General features: G+C 46.6%; 1 protein-coding gene and 2 non-coding genes across 4 annotated transcripts; all 3 read right to left on the bottom strand.

Moving 5' to 3' along the window:
- Positions 1-2,110: 2,110 nt before the first annotated feature.
- LOC135819224 (centrosomal protein of 70 kDa-like) lies at positions 2,111-23,713 on the bottom strand. 2 transcript variants are annotated; one of them, XM_065332389.1, is made up of 17 exons: positions 23,424-23,713; positions 20,927-21,120; positions 19,864-19,999; positions 18,076-18,124; positions 16,064-16,111; positions 14,979-15,146; positions 14,552-14,619; positions 13,744-13,812; positions 12,800-13,055; positions 11,581-11,660; positions 9,723-9,754; positions 8,370-8,476; positions 7,122-7,313; positions 5,482-5,647; positions 4,443-4,536; positions 3,466-3,551; positions 2,111-3,076 (listed from the first exon to the last, which is right to left on the bottom strand). In XM_065332389.1, exons 2-17 carry the CDS (start codon positions 21,039-21,041, stop codon positions 3,006-3,008), a joined length of 1,737 nt encoding a protein of 578 aa, XP_065188461.1. In that variant the 5' UTR covers positions 21,042-21,120; positions 23,424-23,713; the 3' UTR covers positions 2,111-3,005. The 2 variants fall into 2 exon arrangements, with proteins under 2 accessions (XP_065188461.1, XP_065188462.1); XM_065332390.1 differs by having other exon boundaries at positions 20,927-21,066.
- Trnai-aau (transfer RNA isoleucine (anticodon AAU)) lies at positions 6,351-6,424 on the bottom strand. Its single transcript has one exon. It is a non-coding gene; the product is annotated as a tRNA-Ile (tRNA).
- On the bottom strand, positions 8,082-8,163 carry Trnal-aag (transfer RNA leucine (anticodon AAG)). Its single transcript has one exon. It is a non-coding gene; the product is annotated as a tRNA-Leu (tRNA).
- Positions 23,714-24,531: the final 818 nt, after the last annotated feature.

Here is a 24,531-nt window from a genome sequence, read left to right as displayed (position 1 = left end):
TAAGCGCTTGGGCATGTACTGTATGTGGGTCAATACGGTAAGCTCGTTTTCGGCGAATTTGTCGGCTGGCCAATTTGGGGAAAGCCTATCTATCACTGATACGGGTACGGGTACGTTTGTTGCAACGCACGGTTGGGATGTCGAGGGTCTGCTGCTGTTTCGGCATTTGCATTGTTTTTAGGGACATAATTCCGACCCTCGCGACCCGTTAGGCTCCTTCTTGCTCAGTGCGTTCACACCGAACGCAGGTGCCGTTGCCGTTGCATCGGCAACAGGCGGCACTCTGCATCGGCGGGTTTGCAGGAGATGCAAGGTGAATCTGGAAAATCCACAGAAAACTACAGAGGTGTAAAAACGTGAAACACTCACCGCGTGGTGACGAACAGATATCAGGTGACTTAGTGGTGGCTTTCAGGACTGAGACTCCCGGCCCGGCCCTGGGTGATGAACACAGCCACCTGTGTAGACTGTAGTGCGCCCAGCTACAGAGTGACATGCCAGACCCGCGGTTTGTGCCACTCCCAGGTAGGCCCTTCCACATTATGTTTTGCACTTTTTTTGCATTTTGGGGAAAAAGCATTCTCGTTCGATGTCGAACATTTTCTTGAATTTTAGGCCTAAAAACACATTTTTGGCATTTTACGGGGCTAAGATTATCGTTTTCTGCGGTCTCAACTCAATTTTGTGCAGACCCCACAGCGATTTCTGGTTCCCAAGTAGATACCTTACAATTTTTTTGAATTTGACACATACCGGTAATTTTGCAGGTGATTCGGGAAGAATTTTAAAATTTTCTGGAATATTTCAGAAATTTCACAAAAACATTTTTGGCTAAAAGATCGCATTTTGCATTTCCATTTTAGCGGCAAAGAAAAGCATAATGTGGAAGGGCCTACTCCCAGGTGCACGCGATCAGGGCTTCATTCCGATGATGTCATCATGAGGTGGGCATGATGTCACTGGCGAGTCATAACGCGTAAGGATTGTCATTTTCTGTGCTATTTCCCCCAGACAAGCCACGTGATCGTTGCCAGATATCGAGCCAATCGGAGCTCTCACAGGCAGGGCCTGAATTCCTGACCACACACTGCCTGCGCCAGCGGCCCTGCTAGACCGCGGTACATCACACCACATACCCATCACGTGATCATTATTGCACAGATTATACTTCTTGGCGGATAGCACCCAAACAAAGAATTGCTACGCAGTTTACTTTTTCATCAGTTTGATCAAGGGAAAAACCTGATGAATAAACTGCCATACTGACAACACCAGGACTTTAAAAACCTCTCCTTGAGTCCAATGGCGCTCCACCACTGACTGAGCTATGGTGCAGTCGTAGTCAAATCATGCAGAGACCGTTCTCAACGTTTTCTCTTCACACATCACGACTCACACCTCTGGCGAAGCCACCAAGGATGCACTGAGGCTGGCCGCGGACGCAGCCCGCCCTGCTGGCATACTATACACATACCTTATACCTCACTCCATATACACTTACAGTCTTAGGCATGCTCTCCCTTAGTGGTGTATATATCTCCATATACACCGCTAAGGGAAATTAGCAGTAGTTGTCAGCGAGGAACAAGCCATTAGGAGGTCACACACGGTGAATATGGAGAAGTAAAACAAAATTATTATAACAAAGGAACTTCGTGTATATCGAGATTTATACCTCACTCCATATACACCCACACTCATATACCAGATCTCCCATGAAGTTTATAAATTTCCATATACATATCCACTGTTCAATATACACCACTAAGGAGGTACATGTATATACACCACTGAGGAAAACTATCAAAAAAACTCACTGCGGAGCTTTCTTTCTCTAAAAAGGAGTGAATATAGCTTTCTTTCTCTAAAGCTATATTCACTCCTTTTTAGGGAAAGAAAGCTATATTCACTCCTTTTTGCTCTTGAGCTTGCGCATGGAGAGGTATAAAATATTATAACAAGGGACCTCGTGTATATCGAGAAATATGGACCAGTTATAAAAACCTCGGCTTCGCCTCGGTTTTTATACTGGTCTATATTTCTCGATATACATTCGGTCCCTTGCCATAATATATACATACACATACTATACACACCTCACGTACGAAGCAGGGTATGCAATTTCTTTATCCTGACCATAGTGACAATTTCCAAGATAACGCTCACGACATTAGCTGAAGGATAACCTTCTGTCTGAGATTGTCTTTCCAAGTTTTGCTTGCAAATTAATAATATCATTGTGGCATCTACCACATAATCACTCGCTAGGTCAATGGATGGGATGTTTGGCTGGGATGATCGGGTTTTCCATGTTTTGCTTGGAAAATTGATATCATTATGACATCCACCAAAAACCACTCCCCAAATCAGTGGATGGCATCACCAGAAAAGAATTCTACATCCAACAGAAATTCTCAATAGATTCTCAACGCACGTGCATGGCGACATGTCGTCTCAGCTGTACTATCGACATAGTGCCTACTCGTAACAGTGGTGGGCCATATGAACGTGGGCGCGATGGACACCTCAGGTTGTGGCAAGATACTAGAGAGGTTAAGAAGCACGTTATTTCCGACGTGACGCGAAAGTTCAGCTCGCGTTATTTGGCTCGCACGTCGAAACACAACGTGAACGAACTGCAGCTCACGTTGAAATTTGGAGTTTTACGCCAAATTTGACATGGGATTGCGCGTCACGTCGGAAGCAACGTGCATCTCAACCTTTCCAATATGGAAGAAATGGACATGATGCTCTCCCACATAAAACAAAGGTCGGCAGGAGCCATATCAGATCAGTAGATTAGTACAAGCATCGCTCACAGATCATTCAGGTGAGCAAAGCGGCCATCAACTCAAGCAGCACAGAGTTTCTGTTTGCTCTCGGACATCGGCTCGGCTGATTCGCTCCAAACCAGCACGGTATGTACCGGAGCTACTCGTCATAGAAATGTCATCATGACAACGCAATGATGTCATGGTTACGGTATCTTCTGCGGAGTCGACTTGCTACGCGTTGGTGAGCACTTGTAACTTTAGCCGGGCAACCTCTTGAGGGATTTTGCTTGGCGCGTCAACACCTGTCCAGCAGGAATTCACAAACACACACACACACACACACACACGCACGTACGCACACAAACACACACACACACACACACACACACACACGCATGCATGCACACACACACACACACACACACACACACACACACACACACGCGCACACACATGAGCGCATTCCTACACAAACACACACACACACACATACACACATACACACACACATACACACACACATACACACACACACACACACACACACACACACACAAACAAAATGCATACAAACATTTACGTGCACACATGAACACACACACACAAACCACCACCACCGCCACCACCACCACCATCACCACCACCATCACCACCACCACCACCACCACCACCATCAACCACGACAACCTACCGACAATGCTCAGGATCTGAGACATCAGATCACGAAATGATACGAGTAGTTGCGTGCTGTTGTCTAGACTGGCTTTCAGCTTCTCCCTATCACAGCATAGTCACACAGACGAGAGGGCATACAACGGTGATCGATGAAACACACAGACGTGCATAATTGCGTTATCTACCCACCCAGGTGAACAGATCTGAATTCTGAAGGCACACTGTTGCACAAAGCCTTCACTGAGGCACACTGTTGCACAATGCTGCTCAATGTTGTCATGCCGTGCAACATGCAACGCTCTGGAGCAAACGCCCGAATTCACCCCAGACAAATGTGCCTTTATGAGCCCTCTAGTAGTGACTATTGACAGCATTTCCGTAACCTGGTAGGAAAAATACACAAAATCGAAAAATGAGAAGAGGCGCCACTTTTTCACAGGAGGGCACTAAATTAAAGTAGGAGGTGCTGCGGAGTTACGAGACTCGAACTAAATTCGCTCAGCAGAGTCACCTCGGGCGCGTGCATTTTGAACTCGTTTTTGGGGGTTTTCCCTGACTCGCGGCCCACACAGCCACAGATAGTTCACGTCATCGCAAAGGCATGTTTCTCAGCTCTCATGGAAAAAATTTAAGCGATCTGCGATACATTTTGTTGAAATGGCAGAGAATTTGAATTGGGCGCTCGCAATGCTGGCTTTGGAGCGCCGAATCGCGCTGCGGCGCTGGTTCTGTGGATTCCTTGATGGATTTCTGGGTATCGCTGTGTTCCTCTGGCCAGAAAGCCCAAGATCACCAAAATCGGCCAAAGGACACCAAAGTAACGACCAGATAAGTACCTGGGCTAGCGTAGGCAGTGCATTCCTTGAAATAATTGCGGGCAAAGTGTTAAGCTAGAACCCTGGTATGCATCAGTAGACTAGGGCACACAAACACACATGCTCAAACACACATGCTCAAACACGCATGCTCAAACACACATGCTCGGTGACCAACCTTTCCAGGGTGAGCTTGATCACGGTCTGGCAATGTTCAGAATCAGTCAAAGACTCGGCTACCGAGATGATGCGGGATACACCACATTTGGAGTCTGTATTGGGCACACACACAGACACAGATACAGACAGACAGACACACAAACATACACACATACACACATACACACATACAAACACACGCACACAATACGCATCAAAATTAGTGCATTCTCGCCTTAAATGCCTGCTTCTGGTGTCGCTCGGTTGACAAGACTCGTTCACTGTCAGAGTCGGAGATTTTCCTTTGCTTGATCCCAGTTATAGAGACCCATTCAAACTCAAACTAATGCCTGCAAGGAATCGAAAAGCTCCTCATTTCCTAATTGTTAGAAACGTATGATTTGGAATGTTGGAAACGAATGATTTGGAAATTTTCGCGATGTTCTTCAACACTGGCGTGGACGGTGTAGATGTACTACATTTAAAATTCGGACACGCTTCCAGTTTTACTGCTAGGTCACAAAGGAATTTGAATGATCCAGCCGATTACGACATTTTCTAGGAAGTCATCACCGACTTGCTTCAAGGAACAGTTCGACTCCAGAAGGATCAGACCACCGGTGAGACAGGGGTAGTTTCGGCTTGCCCAAACCTTGCGTCGAGGCACGCACAGAGATGCAGGTCATGACAACGGAGACTCCTTTGATTTAGGCTAAGACATGTGGATAACCCATCAATACAAAATACATATGTGAACAGTCCACGTGGAGATACTAATCGTAAGATAGCTATGAGAACGTTCTAGAACAAAACCATTGCTACTTTGTTGTGTGACATGAGCACAACTTTCATTTTATTCATAGCTATTAGCTATTATCGCACTTTCTGACTGTTTATCATCTTGTTACAGACGTGGATAGTTGCTGCATAACTCGTTCTCATGGGTTTTATTCTCTTTTTTTACATTTTGTATTCAATAGCAGCTATTTTACACAAATATATCTCTAACCATTGGACAGGATATGATGTTCACAGCTTGTAAACAGCAGTGAGCTCACCCAAACCAAGGACGTCTCGTAGCGCTTTCTTTAGCGTTTCCGCTTCCTTCAACCGCAAGTACACGCTGTTCATTAGAGGCACAATACTGGATACATGGGCGATGTCGAACAGTGACTGGATGTGCTGAACAGTCGATTGAAGCGCCTTCAGACTGCGCCGGCTTGTCTGAGGAAAACAGAAAGAGTTGGCACACACAACAATGCCGGAATGTTTTGAAGATGAACGCATAGATCTTGAATCACGGCACAGGAAAGGCAGAGGCAAAACAATTCCTTTTTTTCGGAGCCCTAGCGGCACTTTGAACGCCAGTAATTAACCCAGCTTTGCACGAGGGCATACAGGTTCAACTCCAACCAGAAGGAGAGCTCAAACAAGCCGAGGCGAGGGACTATTAGAAGGTAGAGCTAGGGAACTCACTGCTCATTTTCTCCACTACAGAAAGGTATGGCCATGCCTGTAAAGCGCACAGGTGTGTTTGTACCAGATGCACCTTACGGGTACTACACTTTCCGGGGGGGGGGTACTACACTTTACGGGTACTGCACATTACGGGTACTGCACATTACGGGTAATAATAATACTTTTCTCTAGCGGGAGAAGGATAGCAGCGAAAATACGCCTCCGTTATGGCCAGGTCAATAGCTATTATTCTCCGCTTCCGTGGGACGCCACCACGCACACAATACTGGCGAAAAATTAAATAGATTGAATCCCCAATCTCCCGAAAGCATAACTCGCCTGATACAAAGTCAAAAGAAATGTACTCCGGACAGGCTCTTCTCTCCCATACCCCAACACTCATGCAGAGGTGGATTTCTAGCCATTAATTTCCCAAGAAGTAAAAACAAAAGAAGAAGAAAAAAGAGCGTGCTCCCAGCAGGGCTCGAACCTGCGACATTCGCGTTATTAGCACGACGCTCTAACCGACTGAGCTATGGGAGCTCACTCTGTAAACAATATATCAGGGTGGTCAAATAAAAAAGAGAGAGAGAGAGAGACGCCAGAAGAGAAAAAAGCAGATGAATGATTTTCAAATGGTGAACGGTACTATTCGGCCAATAAATGTAAAGAACTCTTCCTCTCCTCTCCTCCATGCGCTCTCACGAGTCGGCTGTGAATTATTTTATTTATTTATTTATTTCTGTACCTCGTGGCATGTCAAGACAGCCAAATGAATTGAGGAGAGGGATATAAACACACATCCAGACTGAAAATCAGCCAGCCAGAAACAGAGACAGAAATGCAGACAGACAGACAGACAGAACAACAGAGACAGCCAGCCATCGAGAGATAGACAGACAGACAAACAGAGTCACAGATTTCGATTTCGACAGCATGTTACAAGGCAAGGACGCACAGTGCTCCTGAATACGACCATAACCCGGTTGTTGCCAGAGTCCCGGTCTTGCCACCATTTGAACCGTATGGGGAACAAATCCTGGTTCGGACCCTCTTTATTCTAGGGGGCGGTGGTTGACTTTGGATTTTTTTGTGTACGTCCTCGCCTTGCAACATACTGTCGAAATCGAAAACATGTTAATCTATCAAGCAAGGTTTCTATACACACCATAGAGTCACAGATGTAGACAGACAAAGAAATGGAAAAAGAGAACAATACGATAAGGAGAACATTGAGTACCTTGCCATTGCTCGGCTCAACAGCGTCATCGACTGCTTGCTTCCACAGGCGTATGGTCGGGATCACATGATTCCACTGCACGGCACACCAGTTGGCATGGTGATGGGACGATGCTTCCTCCGTTGCCGTGGTGTCGCTATCTACATCGTCCTGCAGAGGAGCCGGAACTACCTTGGTGACCTCTCGATAAAACTGTGCACATCACGACCGGGGAAATAGAAACACATGACAGGAGCAGATATTTCAGAAAGAGTGTGTGATTTTTGACAAGGCATGCATAGGCTATGTTGGATATTCTCTACTCGGCAGAGTAAAATAGAACAGATCATCATAATTCATATTGTCAATGCAAATCCGTAGATCTCCCATATTTGCAACATTTACACTAACGCTATCATCGTTTGGTCCGATCCAGGTTCAGATCTCAGGTCCGTCGGATCCTTCAGAATTAACCGATCACTTTTTGGGGACGGTTGTTCTCATGTTGACGAAGTAAAATATGACGCTGACAGGTCACCCAAAAGGGCGAAAGTGGTACTGATCGCGGGTGTGCGCGTCGTACGAAAAGTCAACAAAAGTCGACTAGCCGTACAACAATGACAAAATGATTTTTACCCACCATATACCCACAAAGGGCACATTTGGATCCGATGGATCCAGTCAACCCTGCTCCCGGGGCAAGGTTACTCGGATCCAAATCGGAAGAATCTGGATCCGGACTCGACCAATCGATCACTGCAGATCCAGTGGATCCGACGGATCTGGATCTGGATCCGACCAAACGAGCCCTGGATATACTGTATTCGGTGGAAAAGAGCACCAACCACCATCAACTTCTACCAGCCTCCAGTCACGCAGAAAAAAGCAGAATCTTCCGTTCAGGGAAGAAGAAAAAAACACATCTATGGCATAAAAAAGTAATGGTGCATAGGCAAAAATATTCACTAAAAATAATAATCTTGGCAGCGGTGGGATTCGAACCCACGCCTCCGGAGAGACTGGAGCCTTAATCCAGCGCCTTAGACCACTCGGCCACGCTACCTGACATGACTCCAAGCAAAAGGTGAAGAGATTCGACATTCAAATCAAGGACACTTGTTGCTGTTGAAATTTTATTTTGTACCGCAGACCAAACGGGCAATGATGCCCACTATTATGATGGCGATAAAGTGACGGCCAAAAGCCAAGGATACAACAAGCAAGCCTCCACGAAAGAGAGAAAAACACTTATCAATCTATGCCACCTACCTCTTCTAGTGTGGGTAGTGCTCCGACAGCCACCATGAGTCTCTCGACAGCACTGGGCAACTGTGTGTGGTCAGACACCGACAGTTGGGAACACACTGACTTCAGACCTGAATAGCGCAAACACAAACACACAATCACGTGCGCACATATACATGTACAAATGCACACATGCATGATGTATGCACATACACATACACATGTCCACCATTGAAGACAATAAACAAGGCCAAAACAAATAATGACCTTGTTTCCGGTCGGCCGACCGGGCCACTTTTTCCCAAATTCTGAAACTTTTCTTGGTCCCAAATGTATACAAAAGGTGGCAATGCCATGTGTGCAAGTGCACTCAACGAGTCATAACTCAGTCAAATCTCAACCGAATTCCACAATCGAAACACCTACAAGGTAGCAGAGATTCTCAGCTGTTGGCTCGAAAACCTCCGGGGTTGATACGAGCTAGAATAACGGAGCTGGAAGGACTCTAACTGTTTGTTTGATTTCTCAGGATGTACGAAAACAGGAATACACCACATGCTGTACAAGAACAGTGAGTCAGTCAACTTTGACATTGATCCTTGCCATGATATATGTACAATGTACATGTGTAGGTGCTCTTGTCCATCAATACCACAACGATTGAGGAACCAAAAAAAATGTCCAAAAAAAGTTTCATTTCGGCCGACTGAGTCTCCTTCTTGAGGGGTTGCCGACCGGAAACAAGCCTATTTTTTGTTTTGGCCTACGTAAGTTATGTGACACACAAATACACACACAAAACCACACAAGCACGCTGCTCATGCATGTGCACACGCCCATGGTCGCACATATACGTACATACACACAGTCATGCAAATACCTGACCTTTGACGCCCATCGCCGGAGGCGATGATAGCAATGCTACGGCAGAAGCCATAGCAACTTGTGCTGGGATTACACCATTCAACAGCTTGCAAGGCTGAAGAATTGACCGTCACTATTCAGCCTGGTCTACACCATACAGCTATTTGGAGTGACATTTTCTGGCCAGTGAATCCCTATTTTTGGTCTTTTCATTTTTTTTTTTTTTTTCCCCCGCACACACATCACACCACATACTCCGGCATGCACTGGCTGTTGGTAACCACCCAGGAGAATGAGAGAAAAGTCAGGAAGAGTCTGAGAAAGAGAAGAAAGACGTGTGTGACCATAATCGTCGGGAATCGAACCCGCAATCTAGTGTCCCATATGGTGCAGTGGTATGTGCAGCGATGCAAATACACACACACACACACACACACACACACACACACACACACACACACACACACACACACACACACACGCACGTTCCAATGCGTACACGCCCACACTTACAAGCTGTCTCTAAAGCGGCTTGCTGCAGTTTCCTGCAAAGAAACATGACATGACACACATACACCATGCAACACACCCGTAGAGTATCACTTACAAAATATTAACCCTTTCAGCACGCATCACGTATATGTACGTGATGGTACATGTAACTGGCCCACGGATCACGTATATATACGTGATGCGTACAGTGAAAATGAACGTACTCCCGAGACATCCGTGGTCGACGGATCTTATCCCTACGTGGACCAGTGACGTGCTGGATGAACGTCGACTGTTCTACGATAGTGCTGACGGGCGCACGTGTGCCGCTATGCACGCGTACTAGTACATAGATGTCGCGTGCGAACATGCATTCCGCAGAAAAAATTGTGAGTGAATAGGACTACTTTTGGAAAATCACGAAAATCACTGGTTTTGGCTCCGCGGGTCAGTTACACACCCTGGCCGTGCTGAAAGGGTTTTAATCAGTTATAGTGAACCTTGAGTTCACCCTTCCTCCAGAGGCTGTAACAATCTGTACCGGAATTTCCGCAGTAACGTTATAGGTCGCAATTTAAACAATCATGATTCACCCTCGTTGTGCCTTATACTACGATGATCAAATCAACCGTGTTAAACAGGCTGGATGTCTGGATTTTGTGACAAAAATCTGGGTGCGACTTATACTCCGTAAAATACGGTACCTTACAACCGAGGTGCTGTACGGTGACACATGTCACATGACTGCTATAGAATAGTGTGGGGTGCTTAAGGATACTTCACAGGCCATAGCACATCATATCCAAGGTATACCGTCAGACCTCGCTTATCTGGTCCTCTTTTATCCGGATCCCTCCCCATCCACGACGCACTCTCTCTGGGCTGTGCTACATGTACAAGCTTCAGTGCATCGAAAGCCCACAACAGCTGACCAACATTGTCCCACCAGCTGCACCCACTGTGGTTCGTCCACGAACCCGACACACGCATGCGGTGACCCATCCTCACCAGCTCCTCAATACCCTACCACCAGCTGCACCGGAGTACATCAGGCGGTCCTTCCCGTTTGCCCACATCAGTTTGTGGAATCAACTGCCACCCTCCCTGTCCCTGCAACGGCTGCCCGCTTCAAGGCAGCTGCATGGAAGCACTTGCTACACACTGACTGGCTGTGGGCTACAGACCACCTCTGAAAGCCACTGCTGCACACACCTGCAACGAAGTTGCCAGCCACTCTGGTCTAGATTCACCCTGCCGTATCACTCGAGAGTTACCCACACATCCCTCAATCTCCCCCTTTTTTCCACTATTATTATTCCCTTCTTGTTTGTTTTGTCTTATTTTTTTATTTCTTTTTTTGTCTTTAGTCACTTTCTTATGTTGGCTCATTATAAACTTATGATTAATATTATTTTGATGCATACATGGCCCGGTGACGCCGAGACCCATGGTCGGCAGAGTCCATGTATTTCATCAGCACAGCTATTAACTGGCATTGTGGATAGCGCCTACCCAGTCCAATGTACTTTTTGTCTTTCAACATGATTTGTAGGTTTGTGTTCTCTTTAAAAAAAAAAAAATCCGGAAGAAAATCATTTATTACCGATTTACAGCATACTATTATTATGCAATGCATACATACAGTATGTGTGTTCATTATCCGGTTCCCTCGCCTATCCAGATATTTTTTGTGGAAAACGGATGTGTGCAGTTAAAAGCGAAATCTGAGTATACTCATATCAGGCCTCAGGTCATACTCCATACAAAGCATCTCAAGATAAAGTTGTACTTGCATAGTCACTAAATTACCAGAATCTTGTGAATCCCACACGGTACTACTGTACTCAGTCTGAGCTGCATTCATGTTGAAGCTACGTACCGCTTGCAGTTGTCTAGGTCGTTCTGCAGCAGCACATTGCTCTTGCTGAGCCGTTCAACTTTCTCACCGAGTAGTGCCCACTGGAGGGACAACACAGCAAGGAGAAACATAGTTGCTGTAAACCGGGAAACGTGTGTGCTCGTTTTGCTTCCCGATTTGCGAGCACAGACAAATATGCACCTGGAGATGTTTGCGATTGGAATCAATTTCCTGAGTTTCTTTACAACAGTTCTACGTTTTGCGCCTGCTTACTTCTGCGAGTTCACACCACCCATCGCATAAACCGCAAAGTATTCCGGATCGCAAAGGGTTCCGGGTGCACAGAATAGCCTCAAAATATAACAAGGCAGATGAGCTGTTGACTTGCAAAAGATTGCATCGCACCACGCTTGATCTGTCACATGTTTCCTGCGGTGCATGCCACATATGAAGCTGCGAGCGCACATCCCCAATATGATTCGTAGGTACTCTAACCAGCATGAACTCTGTTGGCTGATGACTCACTCTATTGTCGTAAAACTCGGACTAACAACAGAACAAAGTGTCCCGCCATTGGGTACTTGTGTATCTTCAGAGTACACGTCGATAAATAGTATCTAGCACACAGAGCTAGAGCCAGGTGTAGCTACTCACACAGTGACATGCATCATGCATAGCTAGCTGACTTGCTAGTTCAAATGAGAGGATACACTTGCCGGCCTAGTTTCTCTGCACTGGACTGCTCAGTGCACAAAGGACGGAGTGGGAAGTGACGGCACACACACAGGGTTGTGCTATGTGGCAAGTCCTGCTTTCCACTGTGCCGTTCATGATGCTACCAAGAGTGCATACCCCCCCCCCCCCCCATGAGTGTGCAACACCCACATACCCTGCCTTCCCCGCAGAATTTCAAGTTGACGTCATTCTTATATGATGCAATGCTAATTGTACCAGTAATTTACGACATTTGTTTTGGGGTGTCAACGCATCACACTTTTTCTTTGCAACATTTTGTATAGGATGAAATGGGGCTTTGTCCACCGCAGGTTCAGGAGATGTCTGAAAATCCGTGTACAGTGCACATTGCATCATAATTGTGCCGTAAACTTGAAAGTCTGTCGGGACAGCACCCAGCGTCGAGTTGCACACTCTTGGGGGTGGGGGTTACGTACTCTTGATGACACTACTACAAAACAACAACCATCACCACGATTACAGTTGGCATGACAGCCGTACTGACCTCAGTGGTGTCCGTCTCCAGAGTACTGTTCAGGACCTCACTCCTGCTTTCAACGTCCGTGTTCAGCACCCTCCCCGCCACTGTGATGACATCATCGCTCGTCGGTGATTGGCTGGCCGCTTCCTGGCCTCGGTGAGGCGGTGATGGCGACTGCGTGCTGGCATGCTGGTGCGGTGCCGATGAGGGGAACCCCCTGTGCTCGAGAAGCGGAGAGGTATGGTTGGAGCTGGCCTCCCGGCAGTCCTGCATATCCTTCCTAGTGTACACAAAGCACACAGTCACAACAAAAACTCTCCTCTCCGTTGCCAAGAGAACTCACAACAATGGAGTAACAGTGCAGCATTGTCTGAGAAGCTGGGATTAGGGGTGCTATACAAGAAGGTGGCTGCTCCCAACACTGAAGCTCACATTTCCTGCTGACGAACTGACACTTGATTGACTTGCAAATACGCACGTCAAATCTTCCACGCAAGGGAACATGTAAAAGAGAACTTCTCCCTACTACAAAATAATCCATCTTGGGCAGGGAGCAGTTATGTCTTGCAAGTGTCAGTCAGTTGTACTTTCGGAACCCGCCCACCCACCCATCCTTTCTGCAGCCGAACGAACTTCAACAAAATAATGACTTCAATCTTCAGCCAGCGTAGTACAGTACTGTCAGACGCCGAAGAGCTAAGCGCCGAAGAACAAACAGGCTAGGAGTACACCAAGCACAGCATACCAATGTATACACGGCGGCTCAACTGCGCATAGACTGTAATACATGAACATAAGAATGGTCTAGGCTAGAAGGCTCACCCCCTCCCAGTTCTTCGGCGACCGACAGTACTGTAGCTGGGAATTCTCCATGTGGATTGAATAATAATTATTTCAAACCAAAATCCCCAGAACCCACCCATCCACAAACATGAATGTCCAACGTGACTCGTCCCCATGGCAACTACCTCATTCCGTTGATGTCGTGTTGCAACTTGTGTATCTGTTCCCGAGATGTGGAAAGTAGACCAAGAGTCCTACAGGTACATGTACAGACAAACACAAACGTGTGCATGTACACATGGACCAATGCACACACGTGTGTGCATGCACATACACATAAAGGCACACAAATAGAGAGGTTCCGCATAACGTAATTACGTTAGTAAAAAACGTAGTCGATCTACGGAAAGTCTTACGTAAACTGCATGCGCATCTGGGTTCCGCCATACGGAGTTTTCAAATTACGTAGCTGCCCTTGGCAACTCCGAACGCGGCAGTGTACGACCAGATCGACATGGGGAGAGAGTCATAAATTTGTACCCCAATCCACTTACGGACCAGCTACGTTATCAGAGCCCTATCTACGTACTCTCCGTAGACAACTTTCCGTAAGTGGAGTGCAAACTCGCGAATTCACGGGTTTTCCCGCCCACTAACGTAAAGTTGCTCAACTTTACGTAGTGAGGAACCTCTCTAATATACACCTCAAATGACCTTATCCGCACGCTTGATGCTGTAGCGCTCTGCAGTAGAGTACCATAATTCCCCGATTATAAGTCCCACTCGATTACAAGTTGCACCACCATTTTTCAGGTTTGAGCCATATTGTTTTGATATATTCACTTCAGTAGTAAGTCATGCTCGATTGTAAGTCACACCTCCTTTTTGGCCTTGAATTTTAGTGCAAAAGGGTGCGACTTATATTCTGGGAAATACGGTACGTTTCGTCAAACCTAATCATTTCAAGTTTGAAATGTCTGTGTGATCACTCACTGCACATAAGGTTGGTCTGTGTCACCATCAGAAAGCCGTCTTGTTCTTGTACCCGGCGCTCTCCACTTCTGTGCAAACAGAACAAAATAAAACAAAAATTCAAATATCAGCATTGCCAGAATGATGTAAGGAAATTTGGTTATTCAGGACACTACTCTTTTCTTTCCAAAACTCAACATTTTCAACCCATAGAGTAACAGAAGGAAGAAGGAAAGTTCCCAGGCACATAGAATATGCTGTATAAATTGACATCGTTGTGCTTTGTCACATTATTGCTGATTTGAGAAGTAATGGTACGAAAGGCCTTATCAGATTTTCAACTGGCTTTGTTTCTTCGCGTGCTAATATGTTCCCCTCCGACCAAGTCTCTGAAGTGTAAAGGAAATACGATCAACACCTGACATGCAGATCATGCACCCAAGCTTACTTTGTGCCTCTCATCTGCATTCTGTGAGTCCGCTAATCGTGCCTTGAGCGCGTCATTATCTCGATTGAGAACGCCAACCATTGCCCACGCCGCGTCACGACCGTCTTTCAGCTCGTCCACCTCACGGCTGTGTCTCTTCAGCTCCTCCAGGCGAGCGCCACTGAGTTCCTGGATCAAACAGAGAAATACAGAGGTGGATATGCAGTCAATTTTGCGTATAACGACACTCGGCGGGGCATCAGAAAAGTGTTCTTACTCGCGAAGTGTCCTTATACCCCAAGTCTCCTTATATGCATACAGGTAGGTGGAACTTTGCTCTGGGCATGGATATTCTGTCGTCGTTCGCGAATTGTCATTATATCCGCAGTCGTTATTAGTGAAGTTGACTGTACCGTATTTTCGCAGAGCATAAGCCGCACCCCGATTTTTTTGTCACGACGTACACACATCTACCCTGTGCTAGAATTTCACGGTTCATTTGACCAGCGTAGTATAAGCCGTGCCGGCTCTTTTCCGGGGTGAATTTTGAGGGTTTTCTTATACTCCAGAAAATACCGTAGCTGATAGTACGCCCATAAGTAGATTACATGGATACCATGGATACGAGACGCAGACATCAGCCCCAGTTAGACTGAGTTTTCCGTATCCACGGCAACACCACCAGCCTCAAGGGTCAGGGGAAAATGCAGCTCCTGAAACCGTGGGAGGTGTAACAGGTGGATTCATCCTCAGATATTCTCTACTCACTATTTCGTACTTCCCGCTTCTTTGCCACAGCCATCAGAACCCATCAGGTTCATTCTATGCTTGTGTCATAGTACGACTTCCGAACATAAAACTATACAACCGTCCTCTAAGAGTGCTTTGGGGACTGTTAAGCCAGAGCAGCTAACAGAGGCGAGTAGATCAGACCCAAAACAAGGTGGTTAAAGATGAGAAATCCATGTTTCCCTCACGCCCGGCCACTAGTTCCCACCTACAAATGGGGCGTTGTTTATCTCGTACCTTGTTTATCCCGACCAGCTAGCAATCTCCTTTTCCCCATTGCATCGATCTACAGTATAAGTAGCGCACATGCGAATTACCTCATTGGCAGCTTGCAGGTCTGTCTTCAGTCTTTTCTGCTGCTGCAACTGCATTGTGGAACGACACATGCACACAAACACATTGGAACAACATGCAAAAACATCGGATACGGAAGTGTAGTGTTGACAACAACAGAGAAAGATTGTGATGAAAGAGAGTGATTCGGACGGAAATGACGGACTGGGCACGGCACAAGCTTGCGCCTGCATATCACGCACCACTTCCGTATAGTCTCTATTACCATGTGAAAGCCACGTTTTCTTTTCAACCTCCCTCCAACCCGTGCTGTATTGGAGACTGCTTGAACAATTTCAAAGATATACTGGGCCATTAGAGTGAGGGTAGCGTCATCACATGACTAACACAGTTCTGCTCAAGGAAATCAAATTGCGCGAGTCAAGCTTGTGCCATGTATCCGCTCACATCCCAGTGTTGCTACTGGAGCGGACAGTGAAATCCGTTGAGAAGTCAAGCGCGGCCACGAGGCGCTGGCCTTGCGGGCGCGGGCACTGCTGGTTCATTTCTACAGTGTGTACTATGTGAACTACAGTTCAAGGAGGAACACTACCTTCTGCCAGCGGAGAGGGCTCAACACAATAATGTGGAGCATTATAACACAAGGCACAAAGAAGGTTTGCAGATTTATCGCAACTCCGAGTTTCTTGCGCAATGCAATCTGAGTTGCGATAAATCTGTATGGTTTCCAGCCGAGTCTCACGCGAACCGTGAAACGAGAGAGCTTGGAAGCTCAGGGCCCTACGCTATGCTTTTTTGCCTTGATGACCTAGGCAAAAAACAGCATAGGGATGTTATAAATTTTTCATTTCTCCTATTTTTTTTCAAGACATAACCTGGGATTCGAACCCACACTATCGCCCTGCATGCATCCCCCGATACACTTCGCATACATACTAATTCCGACGTTTCCTGTGACTGGCGCTGAATCACCCGTTCACGCTTATTTTGGAGACGACGGGATGTCTGTCCTGACGTTTCCTGGGACCGGCGTTGACTCTGCCGATCACGTGCGTTCTGGAGTCGACGGGATCTCTCTGCCGATGTTTCCTGTGACCGGCGCTGAATCGCCCGTTCACGCTTATTTTGGAGACGGCGGGATCTCTCTTCCAAAGTATGTTTTTGCTGACGCATCCTATCACCTATTCGGCAACTAACGTCCATTCTAATTTCATATCCTTCTCGTCTCCCTATTTCTTTCCAAATCTCCCTCTACATCAGGGAGTCGTATACAAAATACGACGAATATTGTGGCCAGCTGTGTTTGATGGTACGGTACGGGACAGATACGGGAGCCGGCAAATATTGTGGCCAGCTGTTATGTACAATCCTGTAGAGCCTTTGTAGTCACAGATACGGGACAGATACGGGATAGCTCCAGGCGTGACACAAACACACAAACAAACAAATACCAAATTAAAGCTGTGTGGACCTTGGTTAGCGCCAGACGTTACTGAAGTAACGCCTTCTGCATGGCTACGGGAATAAAAAAATATTAACTTAAATCTGTCCCCTGTGTGCCTTTTGTGTGAACTACAGTGCATGCATGCGCTGAAAGCAGTCAGGGCGCAGGCCCCGGCAATCCCATTGGATTTCAATGTCCACGACTGTAGGTCTAGGCGTGCACAGCATCTGGCGAGGCATTGACTTTCTAGATAAGATTCCATTGAACAGCACTGGACCAATTCATACAAGAAAATTCCATTCGAAATTTTGAAACACTCCACCACTCCACACTGCGCTCTTGGCCCACATAAATAACACCATAGCGATAGCAAGCCGTCTGGAGGATAGCCAACATCTACCCAAAATCTATTTCCGTAACGATAAAAAAGACTACCAATGTTCCTCTATGAGAGAGTGTCCCCCTCCGGTACATTCACAGCGTGCTCCTATTCGAGACTGGTCCAATAACAGAGAACACATGGTGCTGGTAGCTTGAGAAAAAAACTCCAGCCTCACAGCATTGTGCAGAAACAAACACCCAGCCACTCACCTCATCCCGCATTGTGCCACATCTCTGCTTCTCCTCCTGCAGGGAGTTCCTGTAAGAAGAGACAAGACAGTACAGCCATCTACAACCATTGGAAACTACTAGACTTCTACAAGAACCTGACCTATGATAGTAGTTGTGGACTGCAGTAAGGACTGCAGGAAACTCACACTCTCACACAGTCAAGCAACAAGTAAGGATGTTGATGTTGATGATAGATGGTATTTTCAGACTAAGGAATACAAGTTTTCAGGCTCTTTCCAATCATCATTTCAAAATTCCCACAAGCACTTTCATTGCCTTCTTTCCAGGCGTTTACAGGCAGAAGAAGACACCAACCAATACAATCCTCTTCTTAACAAAGTGTGGGTGATATAGGCAGCAGCAGCAGAAACAGCTGTAGCAGGTAGATTAGCGATAACAAGTACCGAAAGTGATGATTCTCTCGCACATACTCAGTGCAAGTAGAGACATAGCAAACCCAACAATGATAGTCGTCGATGGTGTTACATAACGAGACAAGTGTCTGGTGTTAACAAACAGCTGCATGACGTACTATTCCCACTGCACTGGAACTAGAGAGGACATTATGCCCGTGTGTTATAGGTTTACGCTGGAAGCCAGCTTCTGCAGCAACTACAGTGTAGCTATGTGATTTCCCACCCAAAGTTCAGAACTGGCACCCTGGATCAGTTCCCACTACATCAGTATAGATTACGTAAAGCAGCATTCACACCACTTCCAGGGCATCAAGGGACGTGGCATGCAAGTCCAGGGTGCTAAACGTGCACAACTGTAGATTCCACAGGAAATACCACCAATACTGGCACACTGTACACTAGGCTAGCATTCTCACAACAACAACGAGGCCTATCACTGTGATAATGAATGCAGGGGCATCGCACATGGTACGGTCACTACGGTATTCACCGTACCACTATTTGACAGTAAAAAGCCACCTGTATGGGCAAGTCCACATGCATTCCATCAAGAGTAGATAAACAAGAGTGTGCAACTCCAGATCTCTCCTGCACAATCTCCAGATACCCCCGCCCACGGCGGAATTTTTTGTTGACGTCACCTTTTTTCAGAAGAACGCGCATTTCGCCGCAGAGCAGTGTGAGAACACGTGCTGGGCACCGACCTTGTAGTGTAAAGCCGGCCAAGAGCACGAGGGAAAACTTTCCGAAAGACTCGCAGCTCGTGCGTCGTCGAAAAGGTTACGTCAACAAAAAATTCCGCCGTGGGCCTACCCATCCGCGAGTTGCACACTCTTGTTTATCTACTCTTGATATCATCAAACTAAAGTGATTGGGGAAATCAAATCACAATAAAGAATTGAACACAAAAGCAATACAACATTGGTATTATTGTTTTGACCAGGTGGTGATCAGGGAAATCAACTCAAACTCAACCCCAAACCAATTTGTCAATGATTCAACACAACAGCAACAAAACATTGATGATAACGTTATTATGTTGAACTGGTAGGTATTGGAGTAGAATTTTACCCAAGTACCCAGTGAATCAATAAAATGCACTGATTTTGGCTCTAATTTTCCAAAATATTTCGGCTCAGCCACCCCTCCTCCACGAGTAAATTGTACTTCAGATGGCTGACCGTAGTACACTAAATTACCTTCCGACGCCCCTGGAATGCCTCTGGAATGATCAGCATGTGACAGCCGCGTGCAGCTGGCTGTCTGCCATACTCACACAATACGCCAAACATCGCTTGTCCGCCGATGCCTTTTATCCCTCGGTCAACCCACATACGTTTGCTGGGCTTACCGGCAATTCTGCAGCTCGGTCATGAGCTGCTGATTGACGTTACGACTGTGCTCTCCATCGGCGATCAGTTGTTGTAAGGACCCTCGTAGCTCTGATAAAGCCGTTTGACCAAGAAGTACACCCTCCAGGAGAAGATCTGCAGGTTGAACAATGTAATGTCAAGGTAAACTTGTTACATTCATAACTTGGATATCCGAGTTACGGACACTTCGCTCTACCGGGCACCCTTTGGGCGAGTTTTAGTGGAAATATTACTACTCTTTTGTCATTTTTTTGTGGAAATAGTGACTTCATATGCTACATCTATGACCTTTCCCCATCAACATGTATGTGATTCAGAGTTACGGACATTTCAATGTTACGTGCAGTGCCCGGTCCCGGACCGCCCTAATGAATGAGGTATAGTGCAATAGGCACTTGTGCGTGGATGTGCCACAAACACAACATCTGGGACAAGGTCACCGGCATGCGAGTGTACATAGGCATTCAAAGATGCCCATGTGCACCCGCATGCATACACATACATGTGTGCGCACTCACGCACTCACACACACCATTTTGACCATTTGCCGCCCGTCGCCGGAGGCGATGATAGCAATGCTACAGCAGAAGCCATAGCAATTTGTGCTGGGATTACACCATTCAACAGCTTGCAAGGCTGAAGAATTGACCGCCACTATTCAGCCTGTTCTACACCACACAGCTATTAAGTGGCTTATTCTGGCCAGTGAATCCCTACTTTTTGGTCTTTTTATTTATTTATTTTGACGCACACACATCACACCACATACTCCGGCATGCACTGGCTGTTGGTAACCACCCAGGAGAGTGAAAGAAAAGTCAGGAGGAGTCTGAGAAAGAGAAGAAAGACATGTATGACCATTATCGTTGGGAATCGAACCCGCAACCTATCGATTGGAAATCGCTGCACATACCACTACACACACACACACACACACACACGCACACGCACACATACATACACGCACACGCGCACACAAACACACACACACATACATACACACACACGCGCACACAAACACACACACAAACACACACTCACCGTTGTCATCCAGTATGCTTGTGAGAGGTTGTGCCGACAGGGCACTCAGGCCTTGCTGACGAAGCAAGCGATTTACAGATTCCAAACCCAGGCTTTCGCCGCCACCGCTGTCCATTCCGTTCAACTTCCGGATACTGCCACTACAACGCCGCACACCATATGCACACACACACACACGTGCGAAGGAAAGAATACTGGCACACAAGCACATACAGACACACAGACACACACTCACTCACAGACACACACTCATTCACAGACACACACTCACGCACAGACACACACTCACGCACAGACACACACTCACGCACAGACACACAGGCACACACTCATGCACAGGCAGACACACATAATGCACACAGGACAAAATGATAGCTTTTTCAGATTCCCGTCCTCTTTCCAGGAATAGGTCAACGTGCGATACCGCATTTTGTATTTGCATTTATGGATTCTCCACAGGCCTTAGCCTAAATCGAGGGAGTCTCCGCACAAGTCGCAAAAGTGGATCCAAAAGTCAGCGTTGTTATGACTCGGGGCAGGCTGTGACGTAGCACTTTCAAGCGCTATTGTGAGTTTTCACTTTTCATGCAGGAGGAGTATCAAAGTGCAGAGTGCGGCTGAAAACGACTTACACCGCAACGCAACGCAAACAAGAGGACAGTACTGTTATGCATTTGTCGCATTACTCCGTTGAATAGCCTCATGATATCCGTTCCCCCTACCTGTATCCCAGAATCCCTCCGCGTATGCATGTAGGCTTGTGTATGTGTGTGTGTGTGTGTCCGTGTGTGTGTTTGCATGCCTGGGTGCGTGCAACCGGGTGTGCATGTGTCCGTGTGTGTGTACGTGTGTGCGTGTGTGTGTGTATGCGGGTGTACGAGTGCGCACGTGTGTGTGTGTATGTGTGTGTGTGTGTGTGTGTGTGTGTGTGTGAGTGAGTGCATGTGTGTACATGTGCGTGTGAATGTCTGTGTAGTGTGTGTGTGTGTGTGTGTGTGTGTGTTTTTTGATGTGAGCACATGCAGGTGTTTTGTATTTGTGTTACAAAGGGAGTACGCTGACAACTCAACACATTCATAGTCAGCTGAGTTGCCCGTAGCGTGATGATGCCGGCTCATGAATCATTGCACTGCGGAACCCATGTTTCTTACCAGACAATGCAGCTGTTTTTTCACAAACTCCTCCGGAACAATGGTTACTACTGTGCGTGGACATAGAAATCCAGTGACATGACTGGTGTCGGCACCCTTACTGCCTTAGCGCGTACTGGCAATGTAGTTTTTACAATGCACAATGGCCCAACTGTGCTAGCTAGCTGCTGCAAGGCCAATGCCCCGTGGCTGCTTGACTTCTCAACGGACTTCAATGTCCACAACATTAAAATAAATAAATTTCACGGTTCGCGTGAGACTCGACTGAAGGCCCAGTTTTCCGCATCCACCGTGGGAACGCCACCACCCTCTAGGATCAACATTACGTTGTACAGTCATCCCTCTCTAATCCGGCACTTGTTTATCCGGAACCCTTGCCAACCGGCGCACTTTCTGACGAAACCGATTTTTTTCGTTCAATTCCTACATCTTAATCCGGCACTTGAATTCCGCCTCCGGCAGTGACTTTTTGAAATGAAGCACTCAAACTGCACGTAGTTTGATTTCATAATCCGGCAGTACGATCGTACAGGTGCACTCCTTGCCAGGCCAGGCTAGGCCAGTCTGGTCAATGTTGTCCAGGAGACAACGGCTAAGCAGTCAACCATACTTTCTTATTTTAGCAAGGAGTAGTGTCCTGCCAATTTTCAGGTGTGTGTGTGCAAGAGTACATGTGAACATGTTCTCTGTTTTACTTTATCACTGTGTATATTCCCGGAGAACAATTGAGAATATAAAGCCGTGCACCAAATACTTGGGTCGACACGGAAAAACCCTGCGTTTTGACGTATGATACATGCATGCAATTGGGTAGGACCGGGTCAGAGGGCAGGATTTCTTAATCCAGCACCCTCGTTAATCCAGCAGAAAACGCCGTAGCAAAAGGTGCCGGATTAGAGAGGGACGACTGTATTATATTAGTCTGTTGCCCTTGCCTACCTACCCCTCCCCTCCCCCCCCCCCCCCCCCTCTGTCCACGGTACAAATAAGTGTGCAACAGTTCTGCTGGATATCCCCTTGGCTGCCTCATTCAGATAACTCTGGTAAACGTCGATACTTCTTATCCACTGACGATGTTGTTCAGAACAACGAAACGTCTGGAGAAGTATCGTAAAAATTTCTATCGTTATTAAATGTTATCAAATATACCACTCTTTGGTCTAGAAAGAATACTTTTTGATATTACAATGAGAGTGAATAATCAACGGCTTGTCCACCAACTCTTTGATACTACAACAGTCAAAACTGCTAGCTAGGAGGCACACGTACGCTGCTGTAGCGTGCGACTAACGCACCACACAATTCATTCAAAAATACGCAAAAGCTAAAAACAGTACAATATTTACCTGATGGCAAAGAAGCTGTCTTATCCGCTCGACGACTGAGCTGACTGCTTGATTTGCAGCAAATCCTCACCGGCGACCGTACTGTTATTCTACTTGAGAATACTACTACATAGCACTTACGAAGTAACATTTACTGATGTTTTGGGGAACTCTAAGATTACTAAGATTAAAATTATCTCTGAATACATGTATGCACGATACGAATGACCTGTAGTTTCTTCGAGGTGAAAATGAAAATTTTTATGATGACACTGACAGCGCCTGTACATCATTGTATTGCCTATGCCTCTAGTATCGCTGTAACTAGTTACTTTGTAAGCAGGGAGTCGTATACCTATACGACTCCCTGTTTGTAAGCAACCAGGCAGATCGAAGACACCATTCACGTGCACGCACTACGTGGATCTACACACTGACTAACAGTAAGAGCAACAATACATGCAATGATGCATGATGCACAGTCTGTGTATGTGACTCTTCTATTCGTGTTCAAGTCAGATCGGAGTCAGTCCCAGCATTTCGTTTGAATCATGCGCACGGAGCACATGGAAGGCGACGAGTCCTAAGAATTGAACAGACAATGAAAAAGAAGTGAGTCTTCATCAATTTCATGGTCAGGCAAGTAATGTCCCCTAGTAGGGGTGTGCAGATAATGCTCGGAAAGGTGGCAGATTCTGCTCGAAAAGCAGTGAAGTTGGCAGAACCATACAAACCTTATGGCGGGCAATTCCTCGAATTCTGCTCCATTTCTTTATCTACATACCAAGCATGCATGAAACGTACCAGAAAAGTAGCAAATTCTGCCAATTTTTCTGCGGGCATTATCCGCATATGCCTATCCCCTAGTGAAATATGTACCGGAAACCATTACAGCATCTCAATGTTCGGATAACGCGGCCTCCAGCACTGGCATACCCAACAGATGAACAAGCTCGCTCCTTCATGAAGACCGCCAGTAGTCGAGGGCACAAGACTGCCACGAGGACTCTGAAGTGAAACGCGACATCTCTACCTCCTTCACTCCTCCCTCATAATGACGTCTCTTCTCTGCTTCATGTATGCTGAAAACAGATTGGATGTCACGTGGGCCGACTGGTCGGTCTACTGG

Source organism: Sycon ciliatum, chromosome 6 (assembly GCF_964019385.1).
Source record: "Sycon ciliatum chromosome 6, ocSycCili1.1, whole genome shotgun sequence".
Classification (NCBI taxonomy): Eukaryota; Metazoa; Porifera; class Calcarea; order Leucosolenida; family Sycettidae; genus Sycon; species Sycon ciliatum.
This window is presented reverse-complemented; position numbering and strand designations above follow the sequence as displayed.